Here is a 20,401-nt window from a genome sequence, read left to right on the forward strand (position 1 = left end):
CTCCCGAGCACTTCGGTGGGACCTTCGGGGCACCGAGTCCTCGGGGGCTGCCACGTGCAGCCCCGAGCACTCTCTCCCGAGCACTTCGGTGGGACCTTCGGGGCACCGAGTCCTCGGGGGCTGCCACGTGCAGCCCCGAGCACTCTCTCCCGAGCACTTCGGTGGGACCTTCGGGGCACCGAGTCCTCGAGGGCTGCCACGTGCAGCCCCGAGCACTCTCTCCCGAGCACTTTGATGGGACCTTCGGGGCACCGAGTCCTCGGGAGCTGCCACGTGCAGCCCCGAGCACTCTCTCCCGAGCACTTTGGTGGGACCTTCGGGGCACCGAGTCCTCGGGGGCTGCCACGTGCAGCCCCGAGCACTCTCTCCCGAGCACTTTGATGGGACCTTCGGGGCACCGAGTCCTCGGGAGCTGCCACGTGCAGCCCCGAGCACTCTCTCCCGAGCACTTTCTTCTTGGTATTTGGGCTCTGCGGATCATCGGGGAACTAGGGTGCTCGGGAACCAGAAGCGGCGGCCCCGAGCACCTTCTCCCGGGACTTAGCTTCTACCTACCTTGCAGGGTGGTGATATGTGGTGGATGGCCGGCCTGGCCTCGGGACTTAGGGACCCCTGGTTCTAAATACACCGACAGCGACAATAAGATCTCGCTCGTTAAACGGACGATACCTTGTAGGCCCCGGCTGACAGCGCAATTAAAAATTAGTGAGAACAAGATCTCGTCCGTTCAACGGGCGACACATTCGTATAATTAGTTTTTTTAATAGAATTTATATTCGGTAAATTGAAAATATTGCACATTAATTTTCTCAAACTTTTTTATTTAGTTGGTGTAAAAGTGTGTGAATTTTTTTTAAGTAATGACGTTGTGAGAATACAAATTTAATTTATCGAATAATAGTAGTTATGAAGCACAAATATCATATAACCCGGCATGAAGTTTACATACGCTGATAAACATTATATGGGACATGGAGTTTTCATCATTGCGCGAATGGACCATAGTCATAAAGAGATGACAATAAACATTGGCATGCATGGTACAGCTAAAAACTAACTTAATAGCGTGCTGCTGCTAAACCTAACAAGCCTTAGGGAATGGAAATAGATCGAGATACAATAGATGCTCTCTACTGAATGCACATAGTATATTTGTCATTTCTTAGGGCATCGACCACCGCCTTAGCGCGACGGGTCCTCTCCCACTTCCTTTCCCTCTCTACTTCGCGTGCTTGAGCCGCGGCGCGCTCCTTCGCGGTGTTCCTGGTGCGCTTCTCCTCCTGTCGCTTCATCCGTAATTTCTCCTACTGTCGCTCGTACTCGCGGCGTTGGTAAGCTTCTCTCCTCCACCGTATCTCCATGTCCATCCGCCATTTCTGGTCCTCATTTTGCTCCATGTTAAATCATTGCATGAAGTCATAGATAGTTAGAGTAGACTGGACAAAAGAAATAAGAGAGAAGATTAGTTAGAGAGTGCATAAAATCATGTGGAAAGTGCTACATGAGTGATCTATATCGTTATACCGGTGGGTACTCATACGGTTCATGTCGAGGCTTGTCGTATCGGAAGTTGATCATATGAAGAAGCGTAGGCTATATGTGTAGGATATGTCCTGAGACTCACGAAGCCTACAAGGGTCGTCACAGAAGCACATCGGTGGTTTGACCCACTGGGGATGAAAATCCCCCAATGTTTCTTGGGTGGGCTTGGTGGAGCTGAGGAAGACATTGCAGTTGAAAGAGCTGAGGAAGGAGTGGTCTATCCATGGATGAGGGTGGGGTTATTTATAATGGATGGGGGCTGGTGCATGAATTGAGTGCACGGCCTCGGTTGGGGGCTGGAGCATAGGATTCCTTGTGAAAGCTGAAAAGTTATGATATTGATGCTTAGCAGAGATTCCCTGAGGAAGTTGTTGCTTGGTGTGGTCATTTCATTATGCAAAAGTTTAGCAAGTAATTATTATTGCCTCTGCATGTAAGACAGGGAATCCAATGAAATTATTGTGCTTAGAAAAAAACGTATTAGTAGAATGATAAATCCCGACTATTTTATTGAAGAAAGTAAAGTACAGTATGTATAAGGGTCATCATAAGCATTTATTGCATGTCAGTAGCTACAGTACGTAAGGCAATATACCTGTCATGTAATGTTTTATTATATTTGCAATTGTTATAGTAGTAAGATTTTTTGATGCGAAAGCTTTTTATTTTGAAAATTGCAAGTGAACAATTTGAAATAGGATATGGCCGCACAATGGTCTTCCTTAGTATGGATCGAGAACACAGTTAATAAAAACATGATTGATAATAAAGATCTCATATTAACATCCAATATGATATAATAGACATAATATATAAATATTAGCATAGAGTACACGTAAAACAGTAACATGAAGTACTACTATATAACACCTAAAACTAATAATGATATAGAATCCTACAGGTTGCATCCTCTCTTAGAGATAACGCCCCTAATCGTATCTGTCCTGAGGACCCTGCGCCTCATCGCTCGTACGTGATCACTGAGTACGTTAGACAGTCCGGTGGAACGACCGACCACTCAGGTCAGTTAGCGGGTAGTGAAGTGATGTAGTAGTCCTATGAGAGCTGAGTACGTACAAGCACGTACATTGTCCCAAAATGAAATCAGATCAATTACGCATTTGCTTTATTCCAAGTACTACTCTGTTGCAAAGCAAATTAAATGCAAAAAAACTATAAACAATTTTTTCCCCTTGCAAGTTCCACTCATAACAGGAAACGCTGCAAAGCAGGAGCTGAGAACAAAGCGTTAATCTCTTCGTTCCATCACAAATTACTCCTTCAGAATACCTTTTACCCATCAGAAGCAAAACCCTAGCGACTGCAGTCTGCAATTCGTTCTACCAGACACCATCCAAAAATAGTTTTCCCAATTCCTCCTATTTGAACACAAGCAACTAAGTCTGGGGGAAACAAGAACAGAACAATTTTCCCTATGCTCCTATACCATCATTATTTACAAGTAGATTTCCCCAATTCCTACAATCCATTACGGGTCAGTAGCAGATAGAGATGGATAGTTGACCCTACACCTAGGCACCATCTCAAAACAATACCTAGTTCTAGAGTTTAGGGTTTACACGATTCACCCCTACCCCACGAGATAAAAAAACATAGTGCGTCGCATCGAGAGCAAACCTAGGTATCGACAACTAGATCTAGATTAGGAGCTACGAACCCATGAATCCGTAAGGAGTAGGAGGCAAAACACCCACTCACCTTTGGCCTCGAAGACATGGACCTCCTCGAACGCGAGAAGCAGATGCCGCGTCGTTGATGCAACCCACCGCGGCGGTGGTGGAGGCGACGCAAGTGGGACGCCCGTGACGACCGGAGAAGGCTGGCCATTGTATTAGCCTCCCGCATCCATAGATCTCGATACCACAAGTATGACAACCTGCGGCAACGATGGTGGCTTACGGAGGCCGCTCGCGGCAGCCGGTGAAGCCCATCAATAACCAGCATATCGCCCCCATCGGGACCATATCTACCAAGGAGGAGAGCGCCAAGCTAGGGTTCAGAGGTGCGGAGTCGAGGAGACGATGAATTGGGGAAGGAAGTCAGAAGAGAGGCGCGAGGGGCAAAGGCGGTGGCGGGTGATACGATATGTAGGCGTTTCTGGACAAGCGCAGAGGCGGCGCCATGTTGTTGGGCTTTTCTGATGAGCCCTCTCGTCCTTGTCTGTGACGAGTTTGCCCTTAAAGGTCTCTCACTTATATTAAAAAATATTTTTATAATACCACAAATTAAATAAAATTAGTAAATATATTTTATAAAAAATGGTGATTAAAATTATATGATAATCAAAACGACATGTATTTATGATAATGATAATCAAAACGACATGTATTTATGATACCGCCCAGCTAAGAGAAGTCATAATCATGTCAAGGGCACGTTTGAGCATCCGATTCCACCCCTTTCGCACACGCCACGACTTCCGCATGGAACAAGAGCAAATACCATCCTACCTACCTGCTTCTGCATGCACATCACCTTCATGATCTCTAAATCACAAATACCCAGCCACCCAAGAAGTGAACCCTGAATAAAAGCTCCATCAAAGTTCATATTGAGTACATCTTGCTCCGGTTACTCCCACCTGCGCACTGCAAGTTCCACAAACTTCATTGTTTGCAGGCCAATTCATATACCTCTTTCTTTCTCCTCTGACTTGTCTCTCCGTCCACCAGTACACATCAAAATGATTACCTTTAATTGCAATCAAAGTGAAAACTTCGGCCGTGTTTGTTTGTTGCTTCTGTTACCAGCAGAAATCAGAAACCAGAACAAATAAAGTTCTAAAAAATGGCTTCTAACTGAAGTAAAATGAACTAAAACTGTAAAACTGAGAAACTCATTGAGATAGAAGCTCGTTGAGATATATTTTTCTGAGAAGTTATGTGCTGAGAAGCTAAAAATTTATTATAGAAGTCAACAATCTATTTTAAAAACAACTTTTCAAACAAACCAAAAACACAACTTTTCAGAAAAACTCAAAAACATAAGCTCAAACACGGCCTTAGTTTTGTACGAATGACTTCTTTCACTGTTACATGGACGCAAAACATCTTTGATCTTCATAGTCCAAATTATTTATTTTCTGTCTTCACAGAGAGTTTTGAAGAAAAAAAAGGCAGGGACTCGAAAAGTAGCACAATCTCAGCACATGCAAATATATTAAAGCATACGATGCAGACATACGGAAGTTCATAACACACGACCAAATAAAAAGGAAGTTACAGACACCAATACTCCATGACACCACACGAAGCACAAGGACACAGCAACCACAGGTTCAGACTCGGACACACGAAATACGCAAAACACACTTACAAGTAGCACCGAAATGCAGCGGGAAAGCAGAGTAGGCTCTCACTCTTCCTCTTCATCGGACTCGGCGCTCTGGAGCCACTCCACGAATGGCTTGGAGTTCTTCAGGACCTGGGAGTTCTTGCCAGCAGCCACAGCCGCATTGTACCACTCGACAATGGTTTCTTCCTCCAGGATATCTCCATCGTAGAGGGCTTTCAGGACGACAGGGACCTCCTTCAGCGCCTCAGCGCTGCACTTGCTGCCAAACGCCTCGATGGCCTGGACCAGCAGGACCTGGGCACCCTCATCGGGCACAGCAGCAGCAAGGTACTTCTTGTTCTTCAGGACCTCCTTCGCAAATCCCTTGCCCACACCGTCAAACAGTGCCTCGAAGAGGGCATTCATCATGTCCTGGGGAGGCAGGGTTGAGGAGGACAGCAAACCCTTGAGCTGAGAAGGTGTGGCAGCACTTCCCAAGCTAGCCTTGATGTCTCCAACCAGTTCATCATAAGGACTGGCCTTGGTGATGGTTTGTGGGTCATCAACGATATCTTGACCTTTTGCAGATCCATTAGCAGTGCCTTCTTTTTGGTCTGCCTGTTTCTTCTTCTCTGACTCATCAGTGGAAAGCATCACCATTTCAGCAGTTGCTGCGCTCAGTTGCTCCTGTATACGTTTTTTGGCAGCCTCCAATGAGGTGTCAGTCTGCCACTGCACGTCGTCGTCATCCTCAACTGCAGCTGCATTGTCACCGTCCCGACTGCGAGTTGGTGACGTCGAATGATCCTCGTCAGAGCCACCAGCAGCAGAAGCCTTCTTCTTCAACGCACCTTTCACAGTGGATTCCTTGGAAGATGCACCTTTCTTCTTTGCATCTTTCTTTAGTTTCTTCTGCTCCTCATCAGCAGCTTCACCTTCCTTCAGACGTTCCTTCTCAGCCCTTCTCATGGCCTTCTTGTCTTTTCCTCCCTTCTTCTGTTCTGGTGGGTTCTTCAGGATAAAAGTTGTGAGCTTGTCCCTCATGTCAACATCAGAGACAAAGCCACAGGCAGCACATTTCAGTGATATCATCTGGGTCTTGGAGATGAGAATCTCGGTCTCAGGGTTGCCACATCCATAACACTGGACATATTTCTTAATGAAAACCTCAAGGAGACCAGCCAGCTTTGCAGTGTCATGAGCCCCATTGACCAACGAAATTCCTGCCTTCTCATCAAACTTAGACTGCGCCCCAAGTTCACATCCAAAGTACTTTGTCGTGTAGGAAGCTGGTCTGGCCAGTGCTTTTGCAATATCAACCATGTTCACGATATTTGTCTTGATGCCATTGCCACGCCCTTCTATTTTGGTTATCATCCTGGGCATCTTGTACCTGTAGAAGGCATCATCCCTGTTGGAAGCACCAATATTCTGCAGCGCCATCTTGAGTCAAGCTTTCTGTGTGTCAGATACTATCAGATGTGGCAAAATCTAGAAGCACGAGTAGCTGCTAGTCCTTGGAGAAAACCGAGCCGATGAGCACCAGCAAGTGACCCCTCAGAACAAGAAAACCAAATGGGCTCTTGATGCATGCAGTGGAACAAAAGCTTGTGCCTTTTTCTCGTCGCACGAGAATACTCTCCCAGCAATCCCAAATAAAGCAAAGATTGTTCAGACATAAAAGAAGCAGCAACTCCTAAGCGCTCCACTTTGTCAGACCGCAGCAAAACAGATGCTGCTACCTGGTTTAGCACAAGTCAAGCATCAAGTGTCAGTGATTCTTCAAAGGTAAGATCGCAAAATTTGTTCAGGCAAAAGGTAAATAATCATACCATATTATAGAGAGGAATACTGTATTAAACTATCAAATATTACTTCGTATGGCACCCATATCCAAATCAACATCCAAGAACAATTGATCATTATACAGCATCAACACACAATAGCGTATTAACCTTGTATACCATAACCACTACTACTAATTGGATACACTGAGAGCAATATCTACATGAAGCAGAAGTATCAAATTGAACTATACAGGTATACTTCAGTTAAACTACAAATTGAACTTCAAATTAACTTTACCCAAATAACATACAAAAAAAAGAAAACAGAGAAAGGAAACATAAACTAGTTCCAAATATATGTACTGGGCTAGCAAAGAAATAAGAAAGCAACAAGACCTTGCATGACTCGACAACAAAACAACCACAAGCTACATGGTCTCACCTTCAATCAATGAACAATTAACATGAAACTTTTGTTTTTCCAGTGTCCTAAATGACTGCATGTATCTAGTTTGATAGTGCACAGGTTAGAGCATGCATTACCTGATCCTCAGATACAATAAGAGATTCGCAATGTACACAAAAAACTACCAAGTAATTCGACAATAAATATTCAACAAGAGTTAATGCATCCCAATCCCATGTCTGAAGTAAATAGTGAGTGCAGGTAGCTATTAACAGCAGCATGCAAGAAAATTAAATAGCATGTATTTATATGCTGCCTAAAAAATATATCAACAGAAATGCCAACAAACCAACGCAGAGAACCTGGCAAACAAAACAAGACCACCATACACAGAAATCATTAATTGACAATTATGCCCTTCCATACTAAAACAGAGAAGAGGCAAACTGGGAAATCAGCAACTCTAGCGCAGATAATAAACCAGAATAGAATAAATAACCAATAGACAGAAATAACAAAAACAAGTACACACAATGTACACTACAGGTACTCTCTAAAAAAATACAGGTCAATCGAAACCTAGAGTCTCACCACCACTAAATCACTTCCCGTTGCCACATCAAAGAAGATAAATGACTAAAACACAACTACACTGTAAGCAGTAGAAGTCGAATCAGCTCATGCTATAGGGACTTTTAGGACTCGAATCCCCCCTATCCAAACAGGCCCTAAAAGGCATATGCTACACACAGAGGACGCAATGTAATCACTGTTCAAAATTTCATCAATCCGGCCTAAAACTACAACCCAATCCGTCGGCTGTGCATCACAGACCCTAAAAATTTTAATCGCGACTTTTTCGAAACCACTCAGACCCTAGTTCTTACCGACTTCACAACCACCACCCATACATCCAGTCCAGGATCCGGAACCTATGAACCCAGGAGCATCGCGACCAGATCCGCCGATCCAGATGTGCAGACCACCACCCCGCGAACGTCTCTTACAACTTACCCCTCCCCGATGACCGACGCCGCGCCTCCCAACTCCTGCTCGCGGCGGGCCCAACTACACAAAGCGCGGCGCGCCTCCAAGCACCCGCGCCACCGGTCAGTGATCGGGAGACCGAATCGGGGATTCCTCTACAATCCAGAGCCTATGAGACGAACATCCCCCCACCGAACCCAAACAGAGCGGATCCAATCGAATCGAAACGGGCGGAGCAAGCAACAAGGCACGGATGGGATGGACGGGTTCTCACCTCGGGCGGAGATCTGGAGGGGATGACGAACCGAGTCGAGTCGGATGCGATGGGGCCGAGAGGTTGCGGGGAACGGCGGTGAGGGGGTGAAGTGGTGGGGAGAGAAGGCGGGCGGCTTTTATAGGGAGGAGATCAGGGGAGGCGCAGAGCTGAAGCAAAGCTAGGGCTGGGCTGCCGTGTCCGGCTCGGCCTTCTGGTTTCCCTTTTTCTTTTCTTGGTCTGGGTTGGCTTCTCGTCCGCTTCCCAAACTCTGCTTTCCGCCACGCAATTTTTATTCTACTAGCAGTTTGGGAAACTCTCCTTCCCAAACCTCTGGTTTCGTAGCGAAAGGCAAAAAATCATACTAACTTCTGAACCATGTTTTTGATATAGAACTTTTTAAAAGAATAGAGTTAAGTGCCGATATAATTATGGTTATGCAAAAGTAGAGAACCGATTAAGTTATATCCATAATTAAAGGTTTAAACATAATACTTCATCTCTAAAGGAACGACTACTATTATATTTATATATATATATATATATATATATATATATATGAGGTATTGTGAATATTGATTAATAAACTAAGATAGGGGTATATATTTAAAGAATTGTTATCTCGACGGCTTTGTAAAGAAGAAGGTAAGCTATAGTGATGATGACGCTATATGTATTGATCAATCAAGTGATATTTTGGCTCTGCAACACATGCGAATAAGTCAATTAGGATCAAGAGAAGTGTTGACAACAATCTCCACACCAAAATTCTAATGAGAGGAAAACTACAAAATCTTTTATATTAAATGTCATTGCCTTCTAAACGATGATTTATGCTTAAATGTTGAATACTATCACTGTGAGTACCAAAATTTGGTTTTGAAACAAAACAATGTGATGTCAGATACAGCAAAATTGACCACTGATTCCTTTTATCACTTTTGGATGCAATAAACCTATACAAATTATGTGATCAAGACAATTATACTAACATGGAAAACAGTACTACCTGAAACAAATGATTCAAAAAAAATAACTATTAGCAAGCATGAGGTTAAAGAACTATGGACCGTGTAATGTCAACACCAATTTAGGAAAAATGAAATAGGATGGTATCTACTAAATTCATAAGTATCTGGTTAAAGGACTTGGATACTTTCAAAGGTAAAAGCAGTTCAGTTGGAGAGTTCCATTCAGAGATTGAATTATTTATTTTTATGTTTATGATATAAAGTAGTATGGGATTTACTGACACAGTGTTACTTGCGTCGAAAATTGCCTATTAACCGGCATGTTTTTGAACAACCCTAGGTTGATTGAGAGGTGAAAGAACCATACCTTCTCAGTGTGTCTAGATTGGAGCGAGGAGGGCAAGCTGAATTATACCTTCTCATGTTAGTTCTAGTTAAAACATTGATCGAAGAGAAAGAATATATGCTATATATAAATTCAATGGAAAAAGCAGAGACGTATCTAATTTATAGAAATCAATGAAATTAACCCTTTAGATGACTGTTGTGTTAGTTCAAATAAAGAGGTGCACAACAGTTCACTGCAATAAATGACAATTTTTAGCTGATCCTTTCATTCAAGCCATATGTCCATAATTTATGTTCTTAGAATATATAAGAGGAAAGAAAAAAATCAGCCATTCCCTAAAGGATTATGAACCTTGCTGAGAAAGTAGATAGGATAAATTTAGTCATGTATATTTCTGTAAAAGTAGATAGGAGAAATTTAGTATCATGCCCGTGCGTTGCAACGGGGGCTTAATTCTGGTCTAATGTTGGTAGTTTGCAGAGTTCCCTGTAACAATCTGAAATTCTATTGTGGAACCAAAAGAGACAAAAAAGAAAAGTATTAGGCGACATCCTCACAAAATAATTGATAAGATTATTGTTAGTTTCATGCTAATTTCTAATTGTGCTTGCGTGCCATTACAGCACGGGACTATTTAGTCAAGGATCTTTTTTTTGTGTTACTGAACTATTGCAGTTGTGTCATTATGACCAAACACAATATCAAGATAAGAGGTGGACCACCTGTGAAACTGCTTGCTTGCACAACTGATAAGTTGTTTCATCATTCATAATTACTCCTGATTCAAGATGGAGAGAAAACAACAATTAGCTGGAGCTAAAAAATTTATTGTTGGGGACCACCTATTTTTTTTTTCTTGTCCATCATCTAATACTATCAATGACCTTTTTAAGTATTTCAATATAACTTGGGACTAAAAGGCTTTGTTGTTGCTGTTCAATATAACTATTGAATGAAAATGTTCACAAATCATATATGTCATACTGTGTGAGGAGATCAAGGTCAAAAGGTGACCATTTTCCTTACCATCTTCCCTCACGATACCATCATGACAATCAGATGAATAAGGGTCCAACGCGACATCTGTGTAGATAACCTAAACCAATTATACAATTTAAAAATATATTAGCAAAATCAATGCAAGCCACAACATATTTTGATTGAGGGGAACAAAGCTTACAATATCAGGGAACTTAACCTTGAGCAACCAGGTTGTTCGTGGAACCAAACCATTATCATTGTATGCCTCATCTCCTGTTAGAGACTGGAGGAAAAAATAGTATGAGTCACTCCAAAGATACAAATAAACAAGATATTAGTTATACTATTTGTGAAAAAACCTTCAATGCATCAAGAACTTTTGGAAAGAGCACGAAGCTGTTAACACCAACATCGTGTGCCTTGTAAACTTGCATATAAGAGGACAGGTTTGAAGAGCTCTTAAGACTATTGATCCAAGTTGTGAAATGCATATATTTATCTTTCTCCAACAAATTCATGCAGAAGAACATCAGAATATACAGTTACAATATGATTTAATCCCTAATACTCTCAATACCTCATCAAGAAGCATGTGCCTCCACCCAAGCCTATAGCACCCCAGCATAGCTCCAATAGGAGCATCATCTTCTCCTGCAGATCATCAGTGACAAAGCTCGATATATCAAATCTCAAATGTATTGCCCATTAGTGTAAATGTATATCTCATTACCAACCTTCATGGATAAACAATGAGAGCACAAAATTGGCAGGTGAGATGTTTGTCTCCTGGAACACGACCCTAAGAGCAGGCGATTTCTAGTTGTGACGAGGGCGCTTTGTCATGTCCTGAGACAATTCATGAAAAAAAAAAGATTCTACAATTCAATTTTTGCAATTACACTGTAAAGCAAAATTGACATTGCAAATTGAATGGGCACATACAAGGGGTTTGATCTCCGGTGTTCCTTTAGGCGCCTTTGGTCTGACCAACAATTGGGGGAGCAGGGAATTTCCCAGCGATGGTGTCAGCCTCGCACTCCTCGATGGTCCTCCTGGACGGCGCCTTGACGGCCGACGTGGCCTCCTGCTCGCTGTTGACCTCGACCGCCGTTGAGCGCAGCCTTGGCCTAGTTCTCGGAACAGCTGAATGGCTGGTCGAGCGCATCGCTGATGGAGGTGCTGATGAGCCCCGCCATGCACTCCTCGTTGGTGAACGGGTACACCCAGAACACCAGTGATGGGAACGATACGCGAATGGTGTCCATTAGCTCCGCCGACGCCTCGATCGATAGCGGCACGGTCGAGATGGTGGCAGTGGTGTCAGTGAAGGGTGATGACAGGCGTCAGGGAGGTGGATCCTAGCGGTCGTAGCTATAGAGGCCCAGGCACACGCCCACCAGGTGAGTGAAGCGGGTCACTACCGTCACAGACGCTATGGCCGTTGTCACCATCCGCGCAGACTGTGAGGGTCACCGGGGTTGGTGGTGGTGGAAGAGGAGGAGGCAGTGGTGGTGGCCACTGGACCACCCTTGACCTCAAGGAAGCCGGATCTAGAGGGGGAGAGCGGAGGAGAGTGGTCGGCTGGGGGAGGCAGAGGCCAACCCGAATCAAGGCAGAACTCAGGGGCGAGCTGAACGGATCGAGTTGCGGGGTCACGATCGAGCGCGCGGAGGGGCGGCAGTGCGGTTGACCGTGCGGAGGGGTGGGGGCACAGAGGAGGAACTGAGCGGTCGGTGACGCATTGGAGAGAGGGTAGAAGTGGAGGGGGATTAGGGGGATCGGAGCGGTGGCGCAGGAGGGGAGGAGGATTAGGCAGACAAACGAATTCGTTGGGCGGAAGTGAAACATGATTCGTTGGGAGGACGAAGGAGGGCAGACGATTGGGCGAACACGAGCGATCGGATAGACGCGAAGCGGAGCAGGCAGGCAGAGGAATCGACAGAGGGATATTCTGACGGACGGAATATGCCTTACGACTTTTTTTAAGTAGGAGAGATTTTTTTTTCCGGCGGTTATTGCAACTTATAGCAGAATTTCCTGGACTCGGCATGTAGAAAAACAAAAAGGAATAAAAGGGAGAGATGAATTGTACAATCTTGCCAGATTTGTACAATCAGAACCGTTGGATGTCACTCAGGACTGAGAGATGGGAATAGACATGGATCGATTTATGGGTATCTATAGATCTACTATAGTTTAATTTAATTGGCTAATTGGACAATCTCACACGTCCATTGATCTAGAGTCAATTTCTGATCCATGGATCCATATCTAGTTAGTTAATTAATAAGTTGAATTAGAGTGGATCCATTGATCAATCTATATACATCCCTACTAATAGTGTCAAATTGAAGTTCAGTAAAATTCCATGCGAGTTTCAAGCGGGGCATGTAACCGTTTTGGGATTGCGAATGTGCAGCTCTAGCATAACACTCGTCACAAAAAAAATAACTACAAGTATCATGCAACAAGCACGTGGTCCAACCTATAAGGGTGTGTTTAGTTTGGAGGCAAGTGGATGCGATGTGGCCATCCCTATTTTTAGGGATGTGATGATCCCAATTTTTGTTTAGTTGGAGGGATGGGATGAGCCACTTTTTTATTTGGTTGGAAGGATAAATGGTGAATGTGATGATCCTATTTTTTTGTTTGAATGGAGAGATTGGGATGAAAAAGCTAGATATGGTTACCTCTTCCTAGAGTTGGTGAGTGTAGGATATGGTTACCTCCCTTCACCTCCCTCTTTCATTGTTCTTCATTTTATCATGCAGCTATAATCCAATCAATTAAGAGAAACCATACATTTACAATACATAAAATAAACAAAGCAAGTCCTCATGTTTTCATCAAGCAACCATGGGTTTATGGAGGTACATAAATAAACCATGTTGATGCCTTGCACACATAAACAAACCATGTTGTATACCAAAATAAGGGTGACAACTAATAATTAGCCCATAGTGTATTGTTTCGTGGGTTACAAACCAAAAGTAGAGTTAATAGTTGTCACATAATAGTTATACAAGTTTTCACCCAATTACCTACAGTGCATTGTTTAATGGGTTACAAGCCAAAAGTAGGATGACAGTCCTGATATAATCAAAGGATGTTTAACATCCAAGAAACTTCTCATTGATGTAATAGGAACCCAATTTAACTTGTGGTTAAATGATAACTTGTTGAAAGCTCTAGCAATGTGAGGGTTGGCAACCAAATGAGCATAGTAGAAAGATATGTGTGTCTCCTTGTGCCATCTAGACTCCTAAGTAAGTGGTAAATGTTTCAGTGATTAATAACAACCGTATCATTGTGGCTAACAAGTGCATTTTGAAGGATATCAAAAATTTTAGTTCACAATGATGATTGGATATTCTTGGTCCCTAAGGTGATTATATGGACGATCAAAAGAGATGTGTATCAAGATTAAAGATCTTCTAGTTCTAAGTGTCACAAGGGAGAGGACGAACACTTAGAGTAGTATATATTTTCTTTCTTAGTCTTTTGACCGTACTATAAAGAGAGACTAAGAGTAATAACTTGACGTAGTTGAATCTAGACTTGGTTTGATGCACACTAGTAAAATTCTAGCATGTAGCTCATAGAAGCTCATTGTTAAGATGTCATGAAGTTAGAGTTCAAGAAAAGATTAAATTGGACGAGCTCGGTGAAGTTAGCCTTACCAGATAGTCCGATGATGTGACTCATGTTCTCACCGGAGTATTTTTTCTTGCTTCAGACAGAAATCACATGTGTTGACCGGATGGTCTAGTAATTAACATACATGCATCACCAGAACCTTTTATTGGTGACACGTGTCCAGAAATTTTAGAAGTGTTGCATCGGATGGTCCAGTGTGACCCCCGTGAGAACACTAGAGCTTTTTCAGCAGAAGCAATTTTTTCCCAGGTGAAGTTGAAATTGAACTCACCAGATTATCCGGTGATGGAAAGATGAGAGCATTGGAGCATTCCTTGCAGAGAAAAATTTTTGGTTCCAGAAGAAGGTACACTCACCGGATGGTCCGGTGAAGGCAAAAAAAGAATCATCAGACTAATTTTTGCAGAGAGGATTGCAACAGGTAGTCTGACTTTATTCTACTGATCGGATGGTCCGGTAATAAACTAAGGCACACCGGATTTATCCACGAGATCATTTATCAGCAGTAACGGCTAATGACAGCTGGCACAGTGGAGCTCTGAAGTTTGTAGTCATCGGATTGTCTAGTGATTATGAGGAGATACTCACCGAATCATCCGTTGTTAACAGAAAAAGTGGATTGTTAGACAATGGCTAAATTTGGATCTCTAGCCTATAAATACCTCATCACTTGGTTTCAATTGTCTCTCTTGCAACCCTAGAAGAGCTCATACACTGTGTGTGTCATCAAGAAGTAAAAGAGTGCACTTAAGTGAATTCTAAAGTTCTTAATTGAAGGTTAATGATATCTTTAGTGCTTAGAGAGTAGCAAGTGTGCTTAATGATATCTTTAGGCTTGATCTTGGTCAAGTCAAGGTATTGGCTTGTTACTCTTGGTGGTTGGCAATAACTAGCCGGTTTTTGGTGATTGGAGATGTCTTGGTGAGTTCTTGGAGTTCTTGTGAAAGCTTCGGAAAGAGTTATGTATTTGGTTTGATGCTCGCCAATTTGAAGGTGGAGAAGTTACAATTATGAGTGAGCACTTGAGATTTTTTGACTCAAGGGAGAGCGATATGCTTTGTGTATGCTCCAACGAGAACTAGGGGGAGTGCTAACTCCTTGATACCTTGAAAAAAAATCGGTGTTTTCTTATCCATCCCCTTACTTTCTCGTATTTACATTTGAGCATTTTACTTACTTGCAAGCTTTACTTTTCGCATTTACCTTGTGTTTTAGTTTGCTTGTTTTTTATGCTTTCGTCTAGTTTGATTTTATAGTTGTATTTCAATTCATCTACACTAAGGTTGCTACTTGTTCTAGAATTCGATATGAGTAAATTTTTTTAATATCCCAATTTACCCCCTCTTGGGCCATTAGATCCTTTCACTCCTCAAACCTGGAAGGTTGTTTAAGTTGTCCCACAAATCATCGGGCACATTCTTGTCCACGGTACCGGTCTTCACTATAGCCTTTGCAAGCTTCTCACCAACATATTTGAATGCAGCAATCAACCCTTCATCTTTATTTTCAGTTGTCCTGGTCTTTTTGGCTTTGTTGACCAATGAAGATGCCCCATTATCTTCAGGTGTGGTAGAAACTATATTGGCATCCACCTCATCAATTTTAGTTCCACCATCTTTGGCACCTAGAGCCTCATTTGATCCTTTTTCAAACTTACCAGTATCCCTTCTGTTCCCAAAGATTGTAATCATCTCACCATAGTGCTTAAGAGGTTTGTTCAAATAGTCAGCATCAGATTTGTGATCCTAGAAAGGAAAAGATCAATTAAAAGACAAAATATGTGAGGCACATTATAAATATGAGAAGTAGCTGCAATGATACCTGAGTATAGTCTGTATAATGCTCATGATCAAGATTAACAATTCAATTGTCTTCATCCCAACCAGCATCACTCAATTTCCTAAGCCTTTGTATCTTTGCATACTTCCTGCCATGTCGTCAAATGATTCTTGATATGTTCTCCACTAAGTCCGGTCTTGAAATGCTCATTTAAATCCCTAGCACACATATTAAGATGGGCTTTCTTGAAGCTTGACGAAGTCCTAGTGCCACTAGCCACCAAATTGGATAGGTAAGAGAGCATAAATGATACTATTGATGAAATCCATGTGACATGCTCACTTCAACTTGTTCCCCAAAGTGCTCTCATTTTTCCTCAATCTCCAAAAATATTGCAGCATGATATATGTTCATAAATAAATTTCAGCTATCCATTTGTCCATACAAATAAATTTCAGCCATCAATATGTCCACACAAATACATTTCAGCTATCCATTTGTCCCATACAAATAAATTTCAGTAATCAATAGGTCCATACAAATGAACATTCAACAATGAATTTGTCTGTGTCTGAACATTCAACAATAGTAAAATACCCCTATATAATACAACACTTTTAGGATTACGCAATCATAGGGGTGTCATAGCTCAACTCGGTCCCTGCGATTAGAGGACACAATCAAATGATTATACTAAAATAAACATAGAAAAGTTGGGGTGTAACGACCCCAATCTGGTAGTTTTCCTAGTTCCCACTGGATGACCGAGCTACATGTTACAACATTCAGCAGTAACTATACAGAGAGAGCTCTTTTTTTGAAGAAAAATGTAGAGAGAGCTCTAACTATTCCATTAGCAGGCACATCGAACCATGCTGCTTTTGTTCCATTGTTCAGCAGACAAGAAGTTAAACTGTACTAGTATAATGTCCGTGTCTTACAACGGTATCCAAATATTTTGAGCGTATGTCCTAATATTAGGATATCATCCTACTCCAAAGATAACATATATCATAGCTATATTCTTGATTGTTTCATTGTAAACATGATTACAAACAAAATATTAAATCATTTTGTATAGCATCTCACTCCAATGATCACTGTCATCCCTTTATATAGTGCAACAACCTCTGCAAAAAAAAAAAACAAAGAAAATAAAATAAATTCATGTGCAGTCCAACAAATAAGAGTTGACTCAGAGTCAATGGGAAACTGATGTCTGATCCTCTTTCGCTTGAATATCAGTCAACTATTAGTGTGCCTAAAAAGAGAAGCATGGATTGATTGCAATAGATGGAAAACTTGTTATTTAGCACCATAAGATCTAAACTATGAACATTTAGATAAGTGAACTAGATAACCGATGAACCAAATCACCGTAGTAACTCAAAACTACAACTATAATAATTCCGAAATATCTATTCCACATAGACCAAAACTATAACGGTTCTTTCTTTGTCCTCTTCATTGCAGTAACTCAAAAAAAAGCAAACATATAATGACATAAACAGCAGCACAATAAAACAAATTAGTTAATTATAACAAAGTAGGAAAATCCAAACTCACTCGCTAATCGCCTCATACACAGACCCAACCGATCTGCTACTGAGATGCTCTCCCTTGAGCCAAGAGGTGATGGTTCTCTTAAACCGCATGTGCGGTGACAGTGAGAACAAATGCACAATGTCACGAGAAGTGGACTCTACTATAACTTGAACCATGGCACCGGTAGTCTCTCTTGTTGCCTCCACAACCACCGGTTTTCTCCTCTCCACTCGCAACTGATCTACCTTGACCGCATCCACGACAACTCTGGTACTCGATTGCCTAGTTTTCTCTATCTGTACTCCCCTCCACCACAGCGGCAACCTCTCGTCTGGAAGCTTCTGCCAACTCTAATTCGACAACTCTATTGCTAACTGTTATGTTCCAACATACTTTACATATTTAAATTTTTGAGATTTTTTTAGAATGCACACGGTCACAAATCCAAATAGGTGTATGCTTGTTGGTTTATAATTTTCTCGTCCTCTAGATCATCTAGTAATAAGAACCAATATAAGACAATGACTTATTGTTGTAGGCCTGCTGCAACTTCTGGGCTGATGTTTTCCTTCAAAGAACATAGAAATGCAGAGAAGGACCCAAAATGATGCTATGTAAGTAGTACAACATCTCTACAGTCTCATACCTGCTAATTGCAGGTTGTCCTCTCTACAGTTGTATCAGGTGTGTATGATAATCACAAGATGCCTCTTCACTTACATCAGGAAATGTTTAGATGGACAAGTGTACATTGATCTAACTGTGAACTTGATGACTACCTGCTTCATGGATATGATCAATGCTTAGGGCACGTTTGGAACAAAGGAATACAAAACAGAGGAAGGGGAAAAAACAGAAATAGAATAGAGTAAAAAGTACAAAACTACATGAATCCGAAACATAGGAATCTAAAGTTTAAGTTATTTGGATTGTAGGAACGAGAGAGAGCAACTGTGGGAGGGAGAGACCGAGTAAAAGTTTTTTTTCCTTGACTCAGAGTGGATGTTTTATTTCCTGTGAAATGCACATCAACCGCTGCCTTTCCTTCGGAATGGAACCCAGCATTCCCTCATTCCAAACACATCGTCACAATTCCTTTCTGGAGGAACGCGTTTCTGCAAAATTCCTATGAGGATCCATTGATCTAAATAGGGTCTTAGGGCCTGTTTGTTTCAGCTTCGGATTGTGGCTTTCAGCTTTTACAATCCAAAGCTGAAACAAATAGACAGTTTTTGGTTATAGCTTTTTAAAATCTGCTGGTTGTTTCGTCGGAATCTGAGAAGCTGATTTTTCTTAGTTTTTGATAGATTATGAAAATCCATTTTACTAAACTGTCTATCAAAGTTTTTTAAATCTATAATCTAAAAGTTTTTCACAATCTAGCTTTTCACAATCCAATTTCTATAAGCTGCTTTTCAAAATCCCCAACTAAAATAAACAGACCCTTACTTTCTCTTTTGTGTTGTTAACTACAAATGAACACCATCTTCAGCGAGGCATGTTGGTTAACTGCAGACGAATATTGACACCAAAAGGTAATTGCTGATGAATATTGACACCTAAAGGTAATCCTTACGCATTAGTGTGCATTAAATATTGACACCTAAGGTAACTGCAGATGAACACCGTCCTCAGCGGAGCAACTATTGAATATTGATTGATCCGAAAGGCACATGGTCCTATAGATGATTAAATTGGTTGCCAAGCAAAGAAACATACTCCTGCTATTGAAGTACATTGACAGCTCAACCAAAACTATACCATTCACAGCAACCAACTCTGAAATCAATTGGTCCCTTGAACCTGGTAGATGTTATCATGTTGGCGCTTGGGGCACTCCATATTAGTTTGCATCTGGACATCGTGTGGTTGCTGGATGGTCCACGGTGGTGATGCTATGAAGTCTCAAAGAGGTGGATTCGTCGCATCTCAGAGTGCGTTTGGTTGTCTGAATCCGGGCCAATTCTCCTCTGAAATGGCCTGTTGCAGAGCCAAACGCTGAAAGTCGAAATGATTCTCCGATGAATGGACGAAACGCTTGAGCCGTTTCTGTCCCGGACTGCCCTTTGGTTCCAGCTAACAAGATATCTCAAAAATCCATATTTTCAATCTATTTTCCCTATAGGTTTAGACCTTCTAAAAGGCTCTAAAAAAATCTACTAATTTTTATGTAGGTTCTATAATCCATAAGCAATCCATTTTAACTGGTTGCACTTAAAAAGCCTGAACAGAATCAAAACTAAAATTCATTAAAGTTGAATGTTTTTGCACCTCCCATGAATTTTTAGATCTTTAAAATAATTCCCAAAAGTTAGTAAAAATTCGTCATTATTCATCTTAATTAATGAACTAATTTCTAAATTATCTCCAGCTCTATAGTGAAATTTCAGGTTTCTTCACATGGCCTCACTTTTCATACATTTAATCAATTCCAATTAAATTCAAATGCATGCAACAATTGACAAAAAAGATCAGAGATGATGCTCATGATGTATATGTATGTCAATTGTTGTTATTTTAAAAAAAAACATATCAGCAAAGGGAAAAATGGTTAACTGCACCACCATCCTCTCTTTCAAGAAATTGAATTCAGACATCTCGCCAAACGGTTTCTAGAGGTGATTCTGATTCACCAAAGAAATATTTTCAGAGAAAATCTAGAACCGAAACGTTTCTACGAGAATATAGATCCCTATCAAACACACCCTCATTGTAGAGCTAGCATACTGAAACTGAATACCATGAATAGAGACGATCTCCTCGCACCTTCATTGCCTCCTCTTGCGGGTCGCCCCTCCGCCGCACCTCTGTCACCGCCCCTCCACCACCTCCTCCCATGGGTCCCGCCGC

At 41.8% G+C, this 20,401-nt stretch overlaps 1 protein-coding gene and 1 pseudogene across 1 annotated transcript; both read right to left on the minus strand.

Moving 5' to 3' along the window:
- Positions 1 to 4,694: 4,694 nt before the first annotated feature.
- On the minus strand, positions 4,695 to 8,471 carry LOC133922668 (eukaryotic translation initiation factor 5). Its single transcript, XM_062368085.1, has 2 exons — positions 8,291 to 8,471; positions 4,695 to 6,578 (listed from the first exon to the last, which is right to left on the minus strand). Exon 2 carries the CDS (start codon positions 6,277 to 6,279, stop codon positions 4,918 to 4,920), a length of 1,362 nt encoding a protein of 453 aa, XP_062224069.1. The 5' UTR covers positions 6,280 to 6,578; positions 8,291 to 8,471; the 3' UTR covers positions 4,695 to 4,917.
- A 1,819-nt stretch (positions 8,472 to 10,290) lies between these two features.
- LOC133923259 (delta-aminolevulinic acid dehydratase, chloroplastic-like) lies at positions 10,291 to 11,735 on the minus strand (annotated as a pseudogene).
- Positions 11,736 to 20,401: the final 8,666 nt, after the last annotated feature.

Source organism: Phragmites australis, chromosome 6, assembly GCF_958298935.1.
Source record: "Phragmites australis chromosome 6, lpPhrAust1.1, whole genome shotgun sequence".
NCBI classification, from domain to species: Eukaryota; Viridiplantae; Streptophyta; class Magnoliopsida; order Poales; family Poaceae; genus Phragmites; species Phragmites australis.

What these genes read in the sequence shown, in the direction of transcription:
- LOC133922668 (XM_062368085.1), bottom strand. Translation starts at nt 6,279, where the DNA reads ATGGCGCTGCAGAATATTGGTGCTTCCAACAGGGATGATGCCTTCTAC.